This window comes from Staurois parvus, unplaced genomic scaffold (assembly GCF_062004578.1).
Source record: "Staurois parvus isolate SC_StPar_1 unplaced genomic scaffold, SC_StPar_1.0 ptg001210l, whole genome shotgun sequence".
Taxonomy (NCBI): Eukaryota; Metazoa; Chordata; class Amphibia; order Anura; family Ranidae; genus Staurois; species Staurois parvus.
This window is the reverse complement of record NW_028319006.1, coordinates 69341-94625: the sequence shown is the minus strand read 5'-3', so window position 1 is coordinate 94625 and position 25285 is coordinate 69341. Positions and strand designations below refer to the sequence as shown.

Below are 25285 nucleotides of genomic sequence, written 5' to 3'. Positions count from 1 at the left end.
CCACTGACACCAAGGATGGGGCACTATTCCTCCCCCCACTGACACCAACGATGGGGCACTATTCCTCTCCCCACTGACACTAATGATGGGACACTATTCCTCCCACTGACACCAATGATGAGGCACGACTCTTCCCACTGACACCAATGATGGGGCACTATTCCTCACACACTGAGACTAATGATGGGGCACCATCATTGGTGTCAATGGGAGGAATAGTGCCTCATCATTGGTGTCAGTGGGAAGAGTTGTGCCTCATCATTGGTGTCAGTGGGAGGAATAGTCCCTCATCATTGGTGTCAATGGGAGGAATAGTGCCCCATCATTGGTATCAGGGGGAGGAATCGTGCCCCATCATTGGAATACCATACTGAAATACCATACCATATTGAAATCAAATCTGATGTTTTTTAATTTTTATTTGGTGTGCGTTGGAAGAGGGGTAGTCTTATACGGCGAGTATAGCCCAAACCCTATATTTTAACAGGAAAAGTAGGGGGTCGTCTTATACGCCGGAAAATACGGTATATACATACAGTATATATATAATATTTTCTATAATATTATATATATTTGCAAGTACAAATGTTTCAGCATTCTCATGTGTATATATATATATATATATATATATATATATAAATTAGATATAGATGATATTGATATATATTAATTATAATATATAAAATATAATATGATTTATATACAGTGAGGAACAGAAGTATTTGAACCCCCTGCGATTTTGCAAGTTCTCCCACTTCTCCATCATGGAGGGGTCTGACATTCACATTGTAGGTGCATTCCCACTCTGAGAGACAGAATTCAGGCAATCACATTGTATGATTTGTAAAGAATGTATTTGTCTCGCACGGCTGAACAGAAGTATTTGAACCCCTGAGAAGATCCGTATTAATATTTGTTACAGAAGCCTTTGTTTGCAATTCCAGAGGTCAGACGTTTCCTGTAGTCCTTGACCAGGTTTGCACTGCAACAGGGATTTTGGCCGACTCCTCCACACAGATCTCCTCTAGATCTGTCAGGTTTCGGGGCTGTCGCTAAGCAACACGGAGTTTCAGCTCCCTCCAAAGATGTTCTATTGGATTTAGGTCTGGAGACTGGCTAGGCCACTCCAGAACCTTGATATGCTTCTTACGGAGCCACTCCTTGGTTCTCCTGACTGTGTGCTTCGGGTCATTGTCATGTTGGAAGACCCAGCCACGACCCATCTTCAATGCTCTGACTGAGGGAAGGAGGTTGTTGCTCAAAATCTCACAATAAATGGCCCCATTCATCCTCTCCTTAATACAGTGCAGTCGTCCTGTCCCCTTCGCAGAAAAGCACCCCCAAAGCATGATGTTACCACCCCCATGCTTCACAGTAGGGATGGTGTTCTTGGGATGCAACTCATCCTTCTTTTTCCTCCAAACACGACTAGTGAAATTTAGGCCAAAAAGTTTTACTTTGGTCTCATCTGACCACATGACTTTCTCCCATCCCTCCTCTGGATCATCCAGATGGTCACTGGCAAACTTCAGACGGGCTTGGACATGTGATGACTTGAGCAGGGGAACCTTCCGTGCAATGCATGATTTGAAACCATGACGGCGTAGTGTTCTACCGACAGTGACCTTTGAAACTGTGGTCCCAGCTCTCTTCATGTCATTGACCAGCTCCTCCCTTGTAGTTCTGGGCTGATTCCTCACCTTTCTTATCATCAGTGATACCCCACGAGGTGAGATCTTGCATGGAGCCCCAGTCCGAGGGAGACTGACAGTCGTCTTTAGCCTCTTCCATTTTCAAACAATTGCTCCAACAGTTGATCTATTTTCACCAAGCTGCTTGGCAATTGCCCCGTAGCCCTTTCCAGCCTTGTGGAGGTCCACAATTTTTTCTCTGGTGTCTCCTGACAGCTCTTTAGTCTTGCCCATGGTAGTAGTTGGCGTCTGACTGACTGTGGGTTGGACAGGTGTCTTTAAATAGCTTAGACAGGTGCTACTAAGTTAGATGAATGAGTGGAGTAGAGGTGGACTTTTTAAAGGCACAGTAACAGGTCTTTGAGAGCCAGAATTCTTGCTGTTTCTCAGGTGTTCAAATACTTCTCTTCAGCAGTGCAACACAAATACATTCTTTAAAAATCATACAATGTGATTTCCTGAATTTTTTTTTAATTCTGTGTCTCAGAGTGGGAATGCCCCTACAATGTGAATGTCAGACCCCTCCATGATTTCTAAGTGGGAGAACTTGCAAAATCGCAGGGTGTTCAACTACTTCTGTTCCTCACTGTATGCACATTTACAGGCGCCTCATGGAAAGGCCCCGATCTCTATTTGTTTCTGGACCCTTCCGATCATGTGATTGCTGTGACAGCCAATCAGGTCGGTCACATGGCCCTAAATCCCACCCCGCCTCCCGCTGTCACAATCCCCTTAAGGGGCCGGGAGGCGCAAGTGCCAAGGAATGAATATTATTACATATAATACATAGTACATGAATACTTTATTATTTGTGTTTACTATTTTAGGTAAACCTTGCACATAATCTGACCTCCTTCTGAAAATGCTAGTTTTCTGGCTGTTATTCTGATTCCATGACTCCAAAAGTTTCAGAGAATCCGACCTGGAACAAGTATGCAGAATGGTAGAGTGGAGAATTACTGACTCCAAGGGGTGTATTTATGAAAATTACCCAGCTGTTTGTCCGTGGAAACTGCGTGTAAACTAATTCTATGTGGTCGCAAAATCTATTGTTTCAAGGCTGTATTTTCTGTAATTCTAATGAATTCTGTGAACGTGAAAAATACTGCATAATGGCCACAAGATGCTGCTGAGGAGTGTACTTATCTCCTTTCATTGTCAACACCCTCTAGTGGCCATCATGCAGTATTTTCCAAAACGCAGGCATTCGCATTGTAGAGAATATAGACCAGAAAACATTCGATTTTGCCCCCATTCACACAGCAAAAATGTACATGCAGTTTGATGGATGAACAGCTATGCATATTTTGGGGGTTTTTTTTTGTTTGTTTGTTTTGTTTTGTTTTTTTTTACAAACACAACTTCCCAAGTATTGAAGAAAGGAGGCAATAGGACAATATGGCAACTAGACTTTCAGAAGAAGCCAGCAGTCCACATACTTCTCTCATGACAAGCTTCCTTTGAAGATTTCTTGAAGTCAAACTTACAACTGATCCAGAAAAATATAATTTTTCTTTTTCCTTTGGATTTTAACTACTAGAGGAATAAAATGAGTGAAAAATAAACTAGTACTGGCCATTCTGTGCCTGCCTCATGTAAATGCTTTCCCTCCACTGTTGACTCAAACAATAGCAATAATGTCCGATGTTTAGGAACAGGATAGGGTGCTGCCTATATATAGCAAAAAGGCTAAATCCATTGAAAACTAAATTCTTCAGTTTTGGGTGAGCACCGATTGGCTGAATCACTTGGCAAGACTTCCAACTCTCCAATAGTGACTTTGTAGGATTCTGATTCTGACCTGCTAACCCAAGTCTGTACTGAAGGTGTCCTGCTCCAACAATGGGGTTCCCTTCATAGCAGCACAGTGGCTAAATGGTTAGCACTTCCACCTGGCAGTACTCGGGTCGTTGGTTCAAATCCCAACCACGGCACCACCTGCCTAGAGTTTGCATGCTCTCCCTGTGCCTGTGTGGGTTTCCTCCAGGTACTCTGCTTTCCTCCCACACTTCAAAGACATGCTGGTAGGTTAATTGGCTCCTGTCTAAATTGTCCCTAGTATGTGTATGTATGAATGTGAGTTAGGGGCTTTAGATTGTACACCCCTTGAGGGTTAGGGACCTTAGATTGTACGCCCCTTGAGGGTTAGGGACCTTAGATTGTACACCCCTTGAGGGTTAGGGACTGATGTGAATGTACAATATATACGTAAAGTGCTGTGCAAATTGATGGCGCTATATAAGTACCTTTAATAAATTAAATAAATATTACAGATGTCCTCAATTACCATTTTAATGGATGCGAGAGCCATAGGAATTAAGGGAGCTCTAGTAGGAATGCCCCCCCAATACACTCCAGACAAATACTTAGGGATGTATTTTTTTTTTCAATTGCATACTTATTCATATATCAAAACTTCATGTAAATGTGTTCTCCGCCATTGGCTATATTCTCTGAAATTCAAATGTGTGTGAATGGGGAAAATACCACAGTATGGCCACTACATGGCGCTGAGGAGCACACCTATTTCCTAGGGTAGTCAGCATCATCTAGTGGTCACAAGGTGGTATTTCTCACATTCACACTCTATAGCAGTGGTTCTCAACCTTTCTAATGCCGCGACCCCTTAATACAGTTCCTCATGTTGTGGTGACCCCCAACCATAAAATTATTTTCATTGCTACTTCATAACTGTAATTTTGCAGTGGGAGGAGTAGTGCCATGTCATTGGTGTCAGTGGAAGGAGTAGTGCCCCATCACTGATGTCAGTGGGATGAATAGTGCCCCATCATTGGTATCAGTGGGATGTATAGTGCCCCATCATTGGTATCAGTGGGAGGAATAGTGCCCCATCATTGGTATCAGTGGGAGGAATAGTGCCCCATCATTGGTGTCAGTGGGAGGAATAGTGCCCCATCATTGGTATCAGTGGGAGGAATAGTGCCCCATCATTGGTATCAGTGGGACGAATAGTGCCCCATCATTGGTATCAGTGGGAGGAATAGTGCCCCATCACTGATGTCAGTGGGATGAATAGTGCCCCATCACTGGTGTCAGTGGGAGGAATAGTGCCCCATCACTGGTGTCAGTGGGATGCATAGTGCCCCATCGTTGGTATCAGTGGGAGGAATAGTGCCCCATCACTGATGTCAGTGGGATGAATAGTGCCCCATCACTGGTGTCAGTGGGAGGAATAGTGCCCCATCGTTGGTGTCAGTGGGAGGAATAGTGCCCCATCGTTGGTGTCAGTGGGAGGAGTAGTGCCCCATCATTGGTGTCAGTGGGAGGAGTAGTGCCCCATCATTGGTGTCAGTGGGAGGAGTAGTGCCCCATCATTGGTGTCAGTGGGAGGAGTAGTGCCCCATCACTGGTGTCAGTGGGAGGAATAGTGCCCCATCATTGGTGTCAGTGGGGGGAGTAGTGCCCCATCATTGGTGTCAGTGGGGGGAGTAGTGCCCCATCATTGGTGTCAGTGGGGGGAGTAGTGCCCCATCATTGGTGTCAGTGGGGGGAATAGTGCCCCATCACTGGTGTCAGTGGGGGGAGTAGTGCCCCATCACTGGTGTCAGTGGGGGGAGTAGTGCCCCATCACTGGTGTCAGTGGGGGGAGTAGTGCCCCATCACTGGTGTCAGTGGGGGGAGTAGTGCCCCATCACTGGTGTCAGTGGGAGGAATAGTGCCACATCATTGGTGTCAGTGGGAGGAATAGTGCCCCATCATTGATGTCAGTGTGGTGGAGGGGAGGAATAGTGCCCCATCGTTGGTGTCAGTGGGGGGAGGAATAGTGCCCCATCGTTGGTGTCAGTGGGGGGAGGAATAGTGCCCCATCGTTGGTGTCAGTGGGGGGAGGAATAGTGCCCCATCGTTGGTGTCAGTGGGGGGAGGAATAGTGCCCCATCGTTGGTGTCAGTGGGGGGAGGAATAGTGCCCCATCGTTGGTGTCAGTGGGGGGAGGAATAGTGCCCCATCGTTGGTGTCAGTGGGGGGAGGAATAGTGCTCCATCGTTGGTGTCAGTGGGGGGAGGAATAGTGCCCCATCATTGGTATTAGTGACACAAATGATGGGGCACTATTCCTCCCACTGACACCAATGATACTTACTTTGCTGACCCCTGCTCCAGCCTGGGCTCGCTCTCTCACTTACCTGTCAGCTGTCTTCCTTCTCTGGCCGCTCTCCTCTTCACTCGCTCCGGCAGCTCCCTCGGTCTTCTTTGATGTACGCGCGCTGCCGCTCGGCTCCTCCTCTCCAAGCTCCACCTCCTCGCCGGTGATTGGCCGCCTGTGTGCCTCTCCTGAGCTACAGTTCCGGTGGCCAATCAGTGGCGAGGAGGCGGAGCTGCTGAGCGATCCCGGAGGTGTGGCCAGGTGACAGCAGCGTATCATCCCGCCCACACATCGCCGGAGACTGCAGCGGTGTCTCGGTTCCTAAGACCATCGGAAATATGTGTTTTCCGATGGTCTTAGGCGACCCCTGGGAAATGGTCGTTCGACCCCCAAAGGGGTCGCGACCCCCAGGTTGAGAACCGCTGCTCTATAGGGAATCTAGCCACTTGATTTTGTCCCATTTAGGGCTCATGTACACTGCAGCTGATAAACTGACGTTCAGGAGCTTTTCTGCGTTTTTTTTTCAGCAGCCCCTGAACTCTCCCTAATGTTCTCCTATGTGTCCATGTACACATCGTCCTTTACAGTCATTTACAGGCAGTTGAGTTTACAGTCGTTTTTTTGAACGCACCAAACTTGCGTTCAGGAGTAGATTCTACCGCCGTTTCAAACACCAAATGTTTGTAAACGCAGCTCACCACGTTTGTAAGCATTTGCGTTTAGGAGCGTTTTTTAATTGTTCCATATACAAATGATGTCCAGAGCCTTTTTTCATCATCAGAAATGCATACACAGCGTTTTCCATGCAGCGGCGGACTGACCATTTGGAAACTCTGGCACTGCTCGAGGGCCTGGGGTCAGTAGAGGGCCCCATGAGATGCCCCTGGTACATTTTTCATAGACTTTTTTGAGTTTGGGCAAGGACACAGGGGCCCCATGATCCCCTATTGCCCTGGGGCCCCATGTGCTGTCAGTCCGCCCCTGTTTCCATGTATTCAAATGGACCCGGTACACCAGCGCAGTCAGTTCCAGGTTTGGCATGAAGGAAACAATGGTAGAACGCGCCGCATTATGCTCATGATGGGATCCATTGTGAATACAACCAGAAAAGACCAGTCATCTCCACACATACTGCTCTCTCTGCTTCTGCTCTCTCTATTTGTCTCAAAATGTCTGAAATATTTACTGTTTTTCAGTGCATTCTGGGCATTTTGGAAGGTCTCCTGATGTTATCTTTAAAAAAAAAAAATGCTTCTAAAACGCAAACACGCATAAACGCGGTATGCAAAACCGATGTTTTTTAACCTACGTTTTCCAGCAGTCGGTTTCCATCGTTCAGAAGAATTTTCCAAACGTCCCGTGTGTATGGAGCCCTTATACAGAATGGATTTTCAAGCAGTTTTAATGGATGGACAGCTAGGCACGCATTTTACAAATACTCCCCTATATATTTTTATGGTTTTGAAATTCTATACAGGAAATTTTGTAATTTTCATACATTTTCTTCGCTTCACAACTAGACAGGTGACACAGGTAACTCTCGAATAGGCTATTTATTTTTCCTGGTTCAGCAATGAAGCTTCCTATGTCACCTCCACCATGCTCTCTGGACAGTGAATCAAGGTCATCACCTCTGTATGGTGAATATGGTAGAGAAAAGCGAGCGCTCTCTAATAAGCAGCTGGGACACCAAAGGTAACTAGTAACAAAACCTTCAGAAACATATAATAAATAAAATAGGTGCAGCACTACAATAATGCAATAATAATGTTCGAGAGGATGCCAATAAAGTGACAGTCTGTGCAGGTCTAGGCACAAATAAGCTGTGGAATCCGCAAATAGTGCTCCAAAACGTGTGGTAGAATTACGCACTCACCAGATGCGTAAAGTAAATACGCATTCGATAACACATCAGAGGTCCCCTTTACAGTAGAAATTGGATGAGATCCTAATCCGGTCTAATCCTCCTGAGTATGGTGGTGCTTGTCAGGAACTCACGGGTAGGAACAGGATCCAGCTGGCCAGAGGTCCCTTTAAAGGGATGGACGGGTGTAGAAGCCTGCTTTAAGGGACTCCCTTCTCTGGATACTTAAGGCTGGCTGGATCGTGAAGGGCTCTCCTTCGCCGGTTTACCAAGCACTCTGCCTCCACGTTACGCCAGGGGCAGCGTGATGACGCCACCGGGCTGAGCACCGAGCCCTGTCACTCATGAGCGGACATCAATACCGGCATAGTCCATAGTACACGGAAGTCAGTAGGGCTGATTTATTATTATATTTATTTATTATACCTCTGTACAGTGAGCAGCGAGCAAACCCATGAAGCTGTATTGCCAAACAGGTCAGTAGCAGAGAGACCTTATTCTCTAGAAGTGTGTGAGCCACAAGACTGGCTGGGCAAATCACAAATCCTCTGACTGCTACAACTGTATATAATTTGTAGAACGTTCCACTTCAAGGAATGTAAGAAGTCATCATGCGTTTCCACTTGTAAGTAACAACAGATTGGTTAGATGAGGCTTCTAAAGAGACAAGAGAGAGAACAGATTTACCCACCTGGCAGTCTCGGAGGCAGTGTCTCCACCTCTACCACATTGGAGTATGGCCCCCAGCCTGATGCTGTCTTGGCACCCATCTTGAAATAATATTTTGCCCCGCTTTGTAAATCTTGAACGTCTGTACTGAATACATTGCCTGGAACAATAAAACACAACCTCCCTTGTAATCACATAGCATAGGCTCTAAAATTGACACATAATTCCTTTGCCACCACAACAGACAAAGTTCAAAGATGCAGTAACCCAAAGATGAAGATAGATGACCAATTGGAAGATGCAGTAACCCAAAGATGAAGATAGATGACCAATTGGAAGATGCAGTAACCCAAAAATGAAGATAGATGACCAATAGAAAGATGCAGTAGCCCAAAGATGACCAATTGGAAGATACAGTAACCCAAAGATTACTCAATGAAGATGCAGTAACCCAAAGATGACCAATTGGAAGATGCAGTAACCCAAAGATTACCCAATGAAGATGCAGTAACCCAAAGAAGACCAATTGGAAGATGCAGTAACCCAAAGATGACCATTTGAAAGATGCAGTAACCCAAAGATGACCAATTGGAAGATGCAGTAACCCAAAGATTACCCAATGAAGATGCAGTAACCCAAAGATGACCAACTGGAAGATGCAGTAACCCAAAGATGACCAATTGGAAGATGCAGTAACCCAAAGATGACCATTTGAAAGATGCAGTAACCCAAAGATGACCAATTGGAAGATGCAGTAACCCAAAGATGACCAATTGGAAGATGCAGTAACCCAAAGATGACCAATTGGAAGATGCAGTAACCAAAGATAACCAATCGAAAGATGTAGTAATCCAAAGATTACCCAATGAAGATGCAGTAACCCAAAGATTACCCAATGAAGATGCAGTAACCCAAAGATGACCATTTAAAAGATGCAGTAACCCAAAGATGACTAAGGATGATCAACTGAAAGATGCAATAAATATATAATCAGTGAGCGCTCAGTAATATAGCAGCTAATGCACATAAAGGTAACCAAGTAAAGACCTCATAAAACTCAAATACATAACTGTGCAGCTCTTAAAAGGTATTTCAAAGTATAATGGTATAAAATTATGTTTATAAAATGGTGACAGTTCGTGATAAGGTGCTTGATACAGGAGTTGATGGTGACTTCAATCTTCAGTGGCGTGCCAATAAATAGTAAAAATACGCACTCACCAGATGCCTATCTTTGAATACGCATATAATTAGTATGACCAGAGGTCCCCCTCTCAGGATGGGATGGATGAGTTGGGCCGTTTTAAAGGACTCTCCTCCCTCTGGGTGGTAGGCAGCTACAGAGACGTCTCCCTTGGTGTGTGCGAATGAAATCCAGCCAGAGGCCTCCTTAATGGATGGGTGGATGCTTGTCAGCTAATATTGGAACAGCTCCCTCCTCTGGAATGGTGCCACATGTGATTCGGCTCTTATATCCTCTAGGATGGGCTCTAAAAGTGAACGTTAGCTTGCCAAGGAGCCAACCAAAAAACGTCCCATAGTGTAGTAGTTTAAAATGATTCAATTTATTAATCCACGTGGTATGAAGATAAAAACATTTTTTGTACATCTAACTGCTTTTATCTTCATACCACGTGGGATTAACAAACTGAATCATTTTAAACTACTACACTATGGGCCGATTTTTGGTTGGCTCCTTGGCGAGCTAACGTTCACTTTTAGAGCCCATCCTAGAGGATATAAGAGCCGAATCACATGTGGCACCATTCCGGAGGAGGGAGCTGTTCCAATATTAGCTGACAAGCATCCACCCATCCATTAAGGAGGCCTCTGGCTGGATTCCATTTGCATACACCAAGGAAGACGTCTCCGTAGCTGCCTACCACTCAGAGGGAGGAGAGTCCTTTAAAACGGCCCAACTCATCCATCCCATTCTAAGAGGGGGACCTCTGGTCATACTAATTATATGCATATTTAAAGATACGCATCTGGTGAGTGCGTATTTTTACTACTTATTGGCACGCGACTGAAGTTTGAAGTCACCATCAACTCCTGTATCAAGCACCTTATCACGAACTGTCACCATTTTATAAACATAATTTTATACCATTATACTTTGAAATATCTTTAAGCGCTGCACTTTTATGTATTTGAACTGAAAGATGCAGTTACCCAAAGATGACCAATAGAAAAATGCAGTAGCCCAATGATGACCAAAGATGACCAATTGGAAGATGCAGTAACACAAAGATGACCAAGCCAACCAACTGGAAGATGCAGTAACCAAATCTGACCAAAGATGGCCAATAGAAAGATGCAGTAACCCAAAGATGACAGATTGGAAGATGCAGTAACTCAAAGATGACCAAAGATAACCAACCAAAAGATATAGCGACCCAAAGATGACCAATTGGGTGATGTAGTAACCCAAAGATGACCAATTGAAAGATGCAGTAACCAAAGATTACCCAATGAAGTTGCCGTAACCAAAAGATGACCAAAGATGACCAATTGAAAGATGCAGTATTTCAAACATGACCATTTGAAAGATGCAGTAACCCAAAGATGACCAAGGACGACAAACTGAAAGATGAAGTTACCCAAAGATGACCAATAGAAAAATGCAGTAGCCAAGGAAGACCAAAGATGACCAATTGGAAGATTCAGTAAACAAAAGATGACCAACTGAAAGATGCAGTTACCCAAAGATGGCCAATAGAAAAATGCAGTAGCCCAAGGAAGACCAAAGATGACCAATTGGAAGATTCAGTAAACAAAAGATGACCAACTAAAAGATGCAGTTACCCAAAGATGGCCAATAGAAAAATGCAGTAGCCCAAGGATGACCAAAGATGACCAATTGGAAGATTCAGTAAACCAAAGATGACCAACTGAAAGATGCAGTTACCCAAAGATGACCAAAGATGACCAATAGAAAGATGCAGTAACCCAAAGATGAGCAATTGAAAGATGCAATAACCCAAAGATGAGCAATTGAAAGATGCAATAACCCAAAGATGAGCAATTGAAAGATGCAATAACCCAAAGATGAGCAATTGAAAGATGCAATAACCCAAAGATGAGCAATTGAAAGATGCAGTAACCCAAAGATGAGCAATTGAAAGATGCAGTAACCCAAAGATGAGCAATTGAAAGATGCAATAACCCAAAGATGAGCAATTGAAAGATGCAATAACCCAAAGATGAGCAATTGAAAGATGCAGTAACCCAAAGATGAGCAATTGAAAGATGCAATAACCCAAAGATGGCCAATTGAAAGATGCAATAACCCAAAGATGACCAATAGAAAGATGCAATAACCCAAAGATGGCCAATTGAAAGGTGCAGTGACTCAAAGCATAAAGTGGAATTAGTGTGGTTGCTAAACAGCCACAAATATTGGCAGTGAAAGGGTTAAAGGGAGGAGGCAGAACAGAATAATTCTTTTTTTAATGGGTGAAGGTCCACTCTAAAACCCACCCACCAGCATACTCTCACCTTCCTTGGTTAAAAGAGTCCACATATCATCAGGATGGCTTCTGTTGGCAGTGTACAGAATCAAATACTGCATGATTACTCCATTTGACTCCAAAGGGGGGCGCCAGTGTACCTGGACTGATGAGTGTGACAACGATTGGAGCACCAGGTCAGCTGGAGGAGAGGATGGTCCTGCAAGAAAAATTGGACCTTTTGTCAGCAGCTGAATTCAGATCAATATGAGAAAAACAAAAAGACTCAGAGAGGCTGGGTCACTAAACGCCAGCAGGCTGTTCTCTTTGTCCAGGAAATTGCACTTCGCAATGGAATTTTCCCCAGAGCTTAGTGAACGAGGTGAAGATCTGCTGAGTTCCAACATACAAATCATGTGCAAGTAAGATCATTGACCTGATACGGCCATGTTTGCATGTGGCCATGAAAAGATGCAATTTGCAAAGGTAGTTTTCCTGGAGCTTAGAGAATGAGGTGAAGCTCTACTGACTTTCACTATCCAATCATTTCAAAGCTCTGGGGGAAATTCCCCAGCAAGGTGCAACTATTCTTGCAAAGCGAACAACTTATTTACCTTTAGTAAAAGAACCCAATAACATGCAGGAACAACAAAATGGTTTTCACTAGTAACTGTATAGACACTAGCGATGGGCTTGGGTTCGGCAAACCTAGGTAGCCGCTGTTGCTCCCTGGCCAATCAGCAGCAGCCAAGACATTCCGGAGACGTGCTGTACATGCGCAAAAAGGCGGGGATCCTCATGACATCATTGACCTATTATGGTCACAGCCATATTAGGTCAATGACGTCACATTTTACGTGAGTAAAATAGAATGCTGTAGCCACCTCCCCTTCAGGAATTTATTTATTTCAGGTACTTATATAGCCCCGTCAATTTACGCCACGCTTTACATACCGTATTTTCCGAGTTGATGACTTTTTACCCCTTGAAAATCTTCTCAAAAGTCGGGGGTCGTCTTATACGCCAGTATATGGCATACTGACACTTTTTAGGGGGGCGGCGCGGTGCCGCCGCCGCCCCCCCCCCTCCTTCCAACGGAAGGGACACTAAGTACAGGGGTGGGCAGAGGCTTTTTTTTACCTGGCTCCGGTCCCACGACGATCCGGTCCAGGAAGCGTGGCTGCTCCTTCAGTTCGGCCACTGGATGTTCGCTCCGCCTCCTTACCGGTGATTGGCCGCCAGAACTGTAGCTCAGGAAAGGCACACAGGCGGCCAATCACCGGCGAGGGGGCGGAGCCGAGCAGCCCCGCGAAAATCGAGTGCAGGACCAGCAGGTAAGTGTTCAGTGTAGAGGTGCTGCTGCAACCACATGGTGCTGCAGCACCATACGTGAACAGGGTCAGCAAGTGTCAGTGGGAGGAATAGTGCCCCATCATTGGGTCACTGATACCAATGATGGGGCACTATTCCTCCCACTGACACCAACGATGGGGCACTATTCCCCCCCCCCACTGACACCAATGATGGGGCACTATTCCTCCCACTGATACCAATGATGGGGCACTATTCCACCCCCCACTGACACCAATGATGGGGCACTATTCCTCCCACTGATACCAATGATGGGGCACTATTCCACCCCCCACTGACACCAATGATGGGGCACTATTCCACCCCCCACTGACACCAATGATGGGGCACTATTCCACCCCCCACTGACACCAATAATGGGGCACTATTCCACCCCCCACTGACACCAATGCTGGGACACCATTCCTCCCACTGACACCAATGTTGGGACACTATTCCTCCCACTGACACCAATGATGGGGCACTATTCCTCCAACTGACACCAATGATGGGGCACTATTCCTTCCACTGACACCAATGATGGGGCACTATTCCTCCAACTGACACCGATGATGGGGCACTATTCCTCCCACTGACACCAATGATGGGGCACTATTCCTCCAACTGACACCAATGATGGGGCACTATTCCCCCCACTGATACTAATGATGGGGCACTGTTCCTCCCACTAATACCAATGATGGGACACTATTCCTCCCACTGATACCAATGATGGGGCACTATTCCTCCCACTAATACCAATGATGGGACACTATTCCTCCCACTGATACCAATGATGGGGCACTATTCCTCCCACTGATACCAATGATGGGGCACTATTCCTCCCACTGACACCAATGATGGGGCACTATTCCCCCCACTGATACCAATGATGGGGCACTATTCCCCCCACTGACACCAATGATGGGGCACTATTCCTGCCACTAATGCCAATGATGGGGCACTATTCCTCCCACTGATACCAATGATGGGGCACTATTCCCCCCACTGATACCAATGATGGGACACTATTCCTCCCACTGATACCAATGATGGGGCACTATTCCTCCCACTGATACCAATGATGGGGCACTATTCCTCCCACTGACACCAATGATGGGGCACTATTCCCCCCACTGATACCAATGATGGGGCACTATTCCCCCCACTGACACCAATGATGGGGCACTATTCCTGCCACTAATGCCAATGATGGGGCACTATTCCTCCCACTGATACCAATGATGGGGCACTATTCCCCCCACTGATACCAATGATGGGACACTATTCCTCCCACTGATACCAATGATGGGGCACTATTCCTCCCACTGACACCAATAATGGGGCACTATTCCTCCCACTGATACCAATGATGGGGCACTATTCCTCCCACTGATACCAATGATGGGGCACTATTCCTCCCACTGGTGTGCATTGGAAGAGGGGTAGTCTTATACGGCGAGTATAGCCCAAACACTACATTTTAGCAGGAAAAGTAGGGGGTCGTCTTATACGCCAGCAAATACGGTATATATTGTACATTCACATCAGTCCCTAACCCTCAAGGGGTGTACAATCTAAGGTCCCTAACTCACATTCATACATACACATACTAGGGACAATTTAGACAGGAGCCAATTAACCTACCAGCATGTCTTTGGAGTGTGGGAGGAAACTGGAGGAAACCCACACAGGCACAGGGAGAACATGCAAACTCCAGGCAGGTGGTGCCATGGTTGGATTTGAACCGGCAACCCTAGTACTGTGAGGCAGATGCGCTAACCACTTAGCCACTGTGCCACCCAAATTCACCTGTCCTTCTCCTGCATTCTCATTTCTAAGGCCAGGTTCAGGCATGACCGCAAAAATACATGCGTTCCTGACCCGCGGGCATAATGCGCTGCTTTTTAGCACCGTGCAAATCCATGTAGTGCGGTTCTGGGACTGCTTTATCTTCAAATGAATGGGCTGCTGCGCCCATGATGTGAACCTAGCCTACCTTGACGGTCTGCCAGTAAATAACTCACCCAGTTCTTTTTCCTTTTTTATATATTTTTTGAATCTTTCAGGGTCTATTTGCACCTTACCATTGTGTTACCAAGTGTTTGTTACCATACGTTGTAATGGCCAAACGCAACACGGGCAAATCAAACATGACTCTCCATGATGTCTACAGGCCGTACCAGCTTGGTACCATTCTTTTTAACCAGCTCCTGGCTTTTTAGTAAAAGGGATCCAGGTGACTCTACAGTCATTACTTTTACAATACTGTGAATAGACACCCCCCTCCTCCTTTCCCCACCACTGCTGACAGTGGTTCCCAGGCTCCCACCTTTCCTCTGTCCCCGATCACCCCTGCAAGCATTTTGTCACTTCCAGTTTCAGAGCTGTCATTCCCCATCTACTGTGGCTGGTAAAGCAGCTAATCAAGCTCAATCAGTGCTTGATTAGCTGCAGTGGAGGGCAAAGGGGACATCAGGGGTCTAATAGAACCCTGATGTCAACTTAAAGCAAAGCTCCACCCAAAAGGGGAAGTTCCGCTTTAAGGACTGCTCCCCCACTCCCATCAAGGATCGGCACCTTTGGGGGAGCGGGTACCCAAGTTTGACAGGTACCCGCTCCCACTTCCAGTCCGATCGCCTAGGTGATAGAAAACGGAAGGTGTCCTCCCTACCTCCCTGTAGTCTTTTGGGACACGTGACAGGTCCCAGTAGACTACAGGCCCATTCAGGAAGCGCAGCGCTACTTGCGCATGCGCAGTGGGCACCTGGCTGTGAAGCCGCAAGCTGTCACAGCCGGGTGCCAAACTGAAGATGCCGGCCTCCTGGAATACAGGACTGCCAGTGAAACGGGCTGCGGGGGACACACCATGGGACCGAGGGACAGGTAAGTGGCTGTTTTTTAAAAGTCAACAGCTACAGTTTTTGTAGCTGCTGACTTTTATTTTTTTGACAGGATGAGCGGAACTCCGCTTTAACCCCACGCCGAAGGGTAAAACAAATCTAAATGCCTAAGCAAAATTTTGCAATGTTGACACGTGTTAGTAAAACTGTACAGATCATCACTACTACTTTGTACATCCAAGTGGATTATACCGCGTTGTTTTCAGGACAAATTGGGCTTTCATTGGGTGGTAAATGATAATTGATATCTCCTGATTTCCTTTTTATTATCAAAGGAAAACTGTCCCAAATTAGTAAAAAAAAACCCATTTTTTTTATTTAGCTGTGTGTTTCTTATTACTACCATAACCTACCACCAAAGAACAACCCAAAATAAATTCTCCAGCTCTTGACGATTGCAGAGATACCATATATGTGTATGTTATTTGTTGTTTGTAACCGTAGTACAGCCCAAAAACAATAGTGCGCATTTTGTCTTTTTTTTTTTAACCTAAAACACACTGACACTGATACCATTTTTTTAAATCCTGACCTTTGACCTTTGACCCAGACCTTGACCCAAACACTTACCCTGGCACTGAAATAGATCAAACCTTGATCTAGTCATTTTTTCTTTATTTTTTCTTTTATTTTTTAATATTTATTTCTTTATCTTTTCTTTTTTTTTACAAATATTTTTTGTCTCTATGCCAGGAGTTAGAGAGATACAATGTATCTCTCTCCTCCATTCATATAGAGAGAGAAAAAAAAACAAGGGGGGCCGACTGTACAGTGACTGATCACTGTGATAGCCAGTCAGAGGCTATCTCAGCAATCGTGACCAGGAATCGGGAGTCCCGGGTCACGATCGTTAGAATAATGGTATATGGTGCGTACTAAAAACCCCCATACACCATACCAGCGTCCTGATCACCGCCATACCCCATACCAACACCCTGATCACCCCCATACCAACACCCTGATCACCCCCATACCCCATACCAACACCCTGATCACCGCCATACCCCATACCAACACCCTGATCACCGCCATACTCCATACCAGCGTCCTGATCACCGCCATACCCCATACCAACACCCTGATCACCCCCATACCCCATACCAACACCCTGATCACCCCCATACCCCATACCAACACCCTGATCACCGTCATACCCCATACCAACACCCTGATCACCGCCATACTCCATACCAACACCCTGATCACCGCCATACCCCATACCAACATCCTGATCACCCCCATACCCCATACCAACATCCTGATCTCCACCATACACCATACCAGCACCCTGATCACCGCCATACCCCATACCAACACCCTGATCACCGCCATACCCCATACCAACACCCTGATCACCGCCATACTCCATACCAACACCCTGATCACCGCCATACCCCATACCAACATCCTGATCACCCCCATACCCCATACCAACATCCTGATCTCCACCATACTCCATACCAACACCCTGATCACCGCCATACCCCATACCAACATCCTGATCACCCCCATACCCCATACCAACACCCTGATCACCGCCATACCCCATACCAACACTCTGATCACCGCCATGCCCCATACCAACACCCTGATCACCGCCATACACCATACCAGCGTCCTGATCACCGCCATACCCCATACCAACACCCTGATCACCGCCATACACCATACCCCATACACCATACCAGCGTCCTGATCACCGCCATACACCATACCAACACTCTGATCACTGCCATACACCATACCAGCGTCCTGATCACCGCCATACTTCATACCAATGTCCTCATCACCACCATAAACCATACCAACACTCTGATCCCCGCCATACTCCATACCAACACTCTGATCACCGCCATACCCCAGACCAGCACCCTGATCACTGCCATACCCCAGACCAGCACCCTGATCACTGCCACGCCAACACTCTGATCGTCGCCATACACCATACCAACACCCTGAGTACTGCCATACACCATACCAGCGTCCTGATCTCAGCCATACCCCATACCAGCGTCCTGATCACCGCCATACCCCATACCAACACCCTGATCACTGCCATACACCATACCAACGTCCTGATCACCGCCATACACCATACCAGCGTCCTGATCACCGCCATACCCCATACCAACACCCTGATCACCGCCATACCCCATAACAACACCCTGATCACCGCCATACACCATACCAACACCCTGATCACCGCCATACACCATACCAACGTCCTGATCACCACCATACCCCATACCAACACCCTGATCACCGCCATACACCATACCAACACCCTGATCACCGCCATACCCCATACCAGCGTCCTGATCACCACCATACACCATACCAACACCCTGAAGACCGCCATACATCATACCAACACACTGATCACCGCCATACCCCATACCAGCGTCCTGATCACCGCCATACCCCATACCAACACCCTGATCACTGCCATACACCATACCAGCGTCCTGATCACCACCATACCCCATACCAGCACCCTGATCACCTCCATACCCCATACCAGCGCCATACATCATACCAATACCCTGATTACTGCCATACACCATACCAGCGTCCTGATCACCACCATACTCCATACCAACACCCTGATCACCGCCATACCCCATACCAACACCCTGATCACCGCCATACCCCATACCAACACCCTGATCACCGCCATACATCATGCCAACACCCTGAAGACCGCCATACATCATGCCAACACCCTGATCACTGCCATACACCATACCAGCGTCCTGATCACTGCCATACCCCATACCAGCATCCTGATCACCTCCATACCCCATACCAGCGCCATACATCATACCAATACCCTGATCGCCCCATAGGCAATACCAGCATCCCGATCACCACCATACGCCTTTTCCTGATCACCGTCATACACCATACCAACACCCTGATCACCGCCATACCCCATACCAGCGTCCTGATCACCACCATACCCCATACCAACACCCTGAAGACCGCCATACATCATACCAACACACTGATCACCGCCATACCCCATACCAGCGTCCTGATCACCGCCATACCCCATACCAACACCCTGATCACTGCCATACACCATACCAGCGTCCTGATCACCACCATACCCCATACCAGCGCCATACATCATACCAATACCCTGATTACTGCCATACACCATACCAGCGTCCTGATCACCACCATACCCCATACCAACACCCTGATCACCGCCATACCCCATACCAACACCCTGATTACCGCCATACCCCATACCAACACCCTGATCACCGCCATACATCATGCCAACACCCTGAAGACCGCCATACATCATGCCAACACCCTGATCACCGCCATACACCATACCAGCGCCCTGATCACTGCCATACACCATACCAGCATCCTGATCACCTCCATACCCCATACCAGCGCCATACATCATACCAATACCCTGATCACCGCCATACACCATACCAACGTCCTGATCACCACCATACCCCATACCAACACCCTGATCACCGCCATACACCATACCAACGTCCTGATCACCACCATACCCCATACCAACACCCTGATCACCGCCATACACCATACCAACACCCTGATCACCGCCATACCCCATACCAGCGTCCTGATCACCACCATACCCCATACCAACACCCTGATCACCGCCATACACCATACCAACGTCCTGATCACCACCATACCCCATACCAACACCCTGATCACCGCATACACCATACCAACACCCTGATTACTGCCATACCCCATACCAGCGTCCTGATCACCACCATACATCATACCAACACACTGATCACCGCCATACCCCATACCAGCGTCCTGATCACCGCCATACCCCATACCAACACCCTGATCACTGCCATACACCATACCAGCGTCCTGATCACCACCATACCCCATACCAGCACCCTGATCACCTCCATACCAGCGCCATACATCATACCAATACCCTGATTACTGCCATACACCATACCAGCGTCCTGATCACCACCATACCCCATACCAACACCCTGATCACTGCCATACCCCATACCAACACCCTGATCACCGCCATACCCCATACCAACACCCTGATCACCGCCATACATCATGCCAACACCCTGAAGACCGCCATACATCATGCCAACACCCTGAGCACCGCCATACACCATACCAGCGTCCTGATCACTGCCATACCCCATACCAGCATCCTGATCACCTCCATACCCCATACCAGCGCCATACATCATACCAATACCCTGATCGCCCCATAGGCAATACCAGCATCCCGATCACCACCATACGCCTTTTCCTGATCACCGCCATGCATCATACCAATGTCCTGACCACCGCCATGTCCCATACCAGCATCCTGATCACCCTATTTGCAAAATTTTTTAACAAAAATGTATTAATAAATAATTTATATTAAACCCCTAACCTTATCCCTTAACCCAAAATAAATATTAAATAAATTATTATTATTATTATTATTAATAATAATAATAAATAAAACCCAAACCTGAACAAAAAAAAATACTAATAATAATAGTAACACATTATTATTATTATTTTTTATTATTATTATTATTATTATTATTATTATTAATAATAATAATAATAATAATAATAAATTATTTACTTTGTGTTAGGGTTAGGGTGTTTATTTATTATTTTATTATTATTAATACTAGTATTGTTATTATTGTTAATTATTTGTTTTTTAAGGGTTAAGGAGTTAAGGTTAGAGGTTAATTATGTATTTATTATTAAATATTATTCATTGATTGTATTTATTATTTATGTATGATTATTATTTGTGTATTAATTTTATATTTTTTTTATTCATTCATTACTATTATTATTATTAGTAGTAGTAGTAGTAGTAACACCCTAACCCTAGCATAAAAAAAAAGAATAAATAAATAATAAGACAATAAATAAAATATGAATCCCTAACCTCATATTTATAACAGAAACCTCGACCCCTAATCCTAACCTAACACCTTACCCTAAAAAAAAATATTATTATTAGGTATTATTATTTAAAAAAAATAAAAGCTGGTGGAAAAGCTAAAAAAACAAATGAAGCAACAGATTATATTTTTCTCTATTGGCTAATAAAAAACGCTAAAGCTCAAAAACGCTGCATGAAAACAATGGTGCAAAAAATTGGCTTGCAAAATACTCAGTATACTCAAGTCTGAATGTAGCCTGAAAGTGTGACATGTGAGGTATCTGTTTACCCTGCCTAGCAACATCTTTTATACTTCAATTGGTATTATGTTGTGTTTTTGTGTATTAAGGTTAATTAAATTGTATTATTCCCCCCCCCCCCCCCAAAAAAAAAAAATTGCATTTGAAAAACTGTTGTGCAAATATTGTGTGACATAAAAAATTGCAACACCCACTGTTTTATTCTCTAGGGCCTCTGCTTGAAAAAAAAAAAATGTTTCTAAGTAATTTTCTAAAAAAAAAAAAAAAAAAAAAAAACAAATCCTGATTTTTTTTTTTTTTTTTACATGTAGAAGAGAAGTGTCAGAAATGGCCTGGGGCTGAACTGGTCAATAAATGAAGAGGCAGACCTGTGATTCCCCACCGCCCCCCCGAGATCATGCATGTAGCTTGGCATCCACATGGCTAGGGGGACCCCGGTGTGCTGGAAATACTGCTGCCCTCAACGTGATTGGAGAACCAGATATTGGTCAAGCCAGGAATACACAGATAGAGGAATGGCATTCATTGGCTGGAGTAGAAAATGCAGAGAATATATTATGTATCTTACTCACTGTCTGGAAGGGTCATCTTTTCTACGATGTTGCTGTACGGTCCGTCCACTCCGGCTCCAATCGACTGCACTGCAAATTCATACCTGGTGTACGGCTTCAGGCCACCGATCAGGATCTCCTCCGCAACACTGAGGACAGAGGACAGGTATGACACCAGGCAATGCTAGGCTCCATTCACACCTATGTAGGTGCAACCGGTCCATTCATTTCAACGCACCACATCATCACACCAACAAAATGCCAGCACTTTTTTTTTTTTTTTATCGCGCTGCACCAAAGCCTATGGTGCGATTTTGCATGCGCGCTAGCAAGGCGCCTTGGGGGTGCCATTATGAATAAAAGGCACTGCCCTGTGTGTTGTGGGGGCGCATACCATTTTTCATGCATTCCCGCAGCGCACAAACCCACATGGAAGAAAAATATATTTGAAATATATTTTAAAAATATCCTTCCCAAATATATTGCCATATATTTGAAATGCTACAATTTTGGCCTTATTCAATATATATGTATATATAATTTATTTATTTTTTTAAATATTCTTCCAATTTTTTTTTTACATATTAAAAAAGTAATTTGAGCATATATTTTTACGTATATTTGTAAATGCATTCCAAAAATGTAGCTTTGTATTTTAAGACATACAGTATATTTGAAATGAGATATATATATATATATATATACACATATATATATATATATATATATATATATATATATATATATATATATATATATATTTTATTTATTTATTTTTTTCATTTTAAAATGACTTTTCTATATGTTTAAAAAAATCAGAAGAATATTTTTTTTTTTTTAAAAATATTCTCTAAAATACATTTTTTTAAAATGTATTCTTCCGATTTTTTTTTACATATTAAAAAAGTAATTTGAACATATATATTTTTACATGTATTTGTAAATGCATTCCAAAAATGTAGATTTGTATTTTAAAAGACATACAGTATATTTGAAATTATATATATATATATATATATATATTTCATTTTAAAATGACTTTTCTATATGTGTAAAAAAATCAGAATATATTTTTTAAAAAAAATATTTTTAAAAATACATTTTTTTTTAAAATATATTCTTCAGATTTTTTTTAACATATTAAAAAAGTCGTTTTGACATATATTTTTACATGTATTTGTAAATGCATTCCAAAAATGTAGATTTGTAAAAATATATGTTAAAATGACTTTATATGTTAAAAAAAAAATCGGAATATATTTAAAAAAAAAAAGAAAATTTGTAAAAATATGTTTTTTAAAATATATTCTTCAGATTTTTTTTAACATATTAAAAAAGTCATATTGACATATATTTTTACATATATTTGTAAATGCATTCCAAAAATGTAGATTTGTAAAAAAAAAAAAAATATGTTAAAATGGCTTTTTTATATGTTAAAAAAAATCGGAAGAATATATTTAAGAAAAAAAAAAATTTGTAAAAATATATTTTTTTAAAATATATTCTTCAGATTTTTTTTACATATTAAAAAAGTCATTTTAACACATATTTTTACATATACTTGTAAATGCATTCCAAAAATGTAGATTTGTAAAAACATATGTTAAAATGACTTTATATGTTAAAAAAAAATCGGAATATATTTAAAAAAAAAAAATATTTGTAAAAATGTTTTTTAAAATATATTCTTCAGATTTTTTTAACATATTAAAAAAGTCATTTTAACACATATTTTTACATATATTTGTAAATGCATTCCAAAAATGTAGATTTGTAAAAATTATATGTTAAAATTACTTTTTTTATATGTTAAAAAAAATTGGAAGAATATATTGGTCATTTGTTAGACGCATTTCTGCTGAATTTGTTGTTGCTGTTCTGTCTCTCAGTGTTACAATACCCCGAATATTCAATTTTTAGACCGATCATTTCTTTGTGAGTGGGCAAACATTCAAAATCAGCAGGGGAGCAAATACGCATTTCCTTCAGTGTGTATACACAACGCTGTTCTAAAAAAAAAAAAAAAAAAGCTGAAAACATAAAATGTGCATTTAAAGTGTATCTAAACCCAATAACAAAACTGTAATATATTGCAGTTTACCAGTCCTTAGGTGTGGCGGCTGCATTCGTTTTATTTGTTTAGGCTTTTTTTTGCCTTCCATTTTCACCCTGTGATCCTGCCAGTAACACACTTCTTCTCCTAGGGTGACAATACTCATTCTATGCATGTAGGTAAAAAAACCTTCTCTGTGCATCACCCCTCCCCCCCCCCCTAATACTCACCTAGGCCCCTTCTCTATCCAGCGATGTGCCCTGGAGTCTCGGCTATCCCGGAACTCCCCCTCCTCATTGGCTGAAAGAGAAGCGATAGCTATTGGCTCCCACTGCCATCAATCACAGCCAGCGAGCCAATGAGAAGAGAGAGGGGGCTGGGCTGAGCTGTGGCTCTGTGTGTAAATGGATACAGGGAGCAGTGAGTGACCCCATAACAAGCTGCTTGCTGTGGGGGTGCCCGGGAGGAGGGGGGAGCCAGGAGTATCGGCGAGAAGAGAAGCCTTTAGAATCATTTTAAGTGTTAGGACCAGGGGCGGACTGACCATTGGGGAACTCGGCACTGCCCGAGGGCCTGGGGTCAGTAGGGGGCCCCATGTCCCTGGTACCTTTCATAGGCTTTTTTGGGTATGGTTTGAGTGTGAGCGAGGACACAGGGGCCCCATGATCCCCCATTGCCCCGGTGCCCCAAGAGTTGTCAGTCTGCCCCTTGTTAGGACTACAGAGCACCTCCCCTCTCATCATCTACATAACATAGGTGGCAGTTGTCCTGTAGTAAGATGACATAAACCCCAGCTATGACGTGCAGGGCTGCTGTTAGAAACCATAGGGCCCCATACAGCCAACCTGAAAGCCCCCCCCCCCCAATAAAAAACACAGTTATGAATGAACACATCAGTACCGATTGCTCATTGTGTTCATTCAGGAAAGGAATGGGCTGGTAAATGTGACATATTTGCCAGGCCCTTCCCCACTCTCCATCCTGAGGGACCCTATTGTGTGCTTGCTGGTGGGAAGGAGAGAAGGCAGCACTGTGGGGGCACACGGGGGGGAGGGGGGGGCTGGGCAGTAGGGGAAATGTATGGTGCACAGGGAGGGTGATGGGTGCGGCAGGAGGGGCAATTACTGGGACCGATCGACTGTCTGTCTCCCTGCTGCAGCTGAAAGTCAGGAGAAGAAGCCATCGTTCAGCTGCTGCAGAGAGAGCCATACAGGGGATCTGCTCCAGTAATTGCCCCCTTCCCCCACCCCAGCTGTGCTGATCACCTTCTCTGCCCACATCCAATTCACCCATCTGCCTGGGCCCCCCTGCTGGTCTGGGCCCCGTACAGGAGGACTGGTGGTACCCCCTCATCCACTGCCCTGATGATGTGTATTGTACAGTTCCATTGGTCCAGCTTGGCACGATGTAAGTTTGTATATCTTATACCTGAGGGGCCGACAATCTCTGTAG

General features: G+C 44.4%; 1 protein-coding gene across 1 annotated transcript in view; it reads right to left on the bottom strand.

Moving 5' to 3' along the window:
* IGDCC4 (immunoglobulin superfamily DCC subclass member 4) overlaps window positions 1-25285 on the bottom strand; it is a gene marked incomplete at its 5' end in the record, with an annotated part of 116182 nt that overhangs the window by 28463 nt on the left and 62434 nt on the right. The window contains 3 exons of the mRNA XM_089660193.1: window positions 8351-8488; window positions 11827-11997; window positions 21799-21926. Coding sequence (XP_089516319.1) covers window positions 8351-8488; window positions 11827-11997; window positions 21799-21926 — 437 coding nt within the window. The remainder of the gene's footprint in view (window positions 1-8350; window positions 8489-11826; window positions 11998-21798; window positions 21927-25285) is intronic.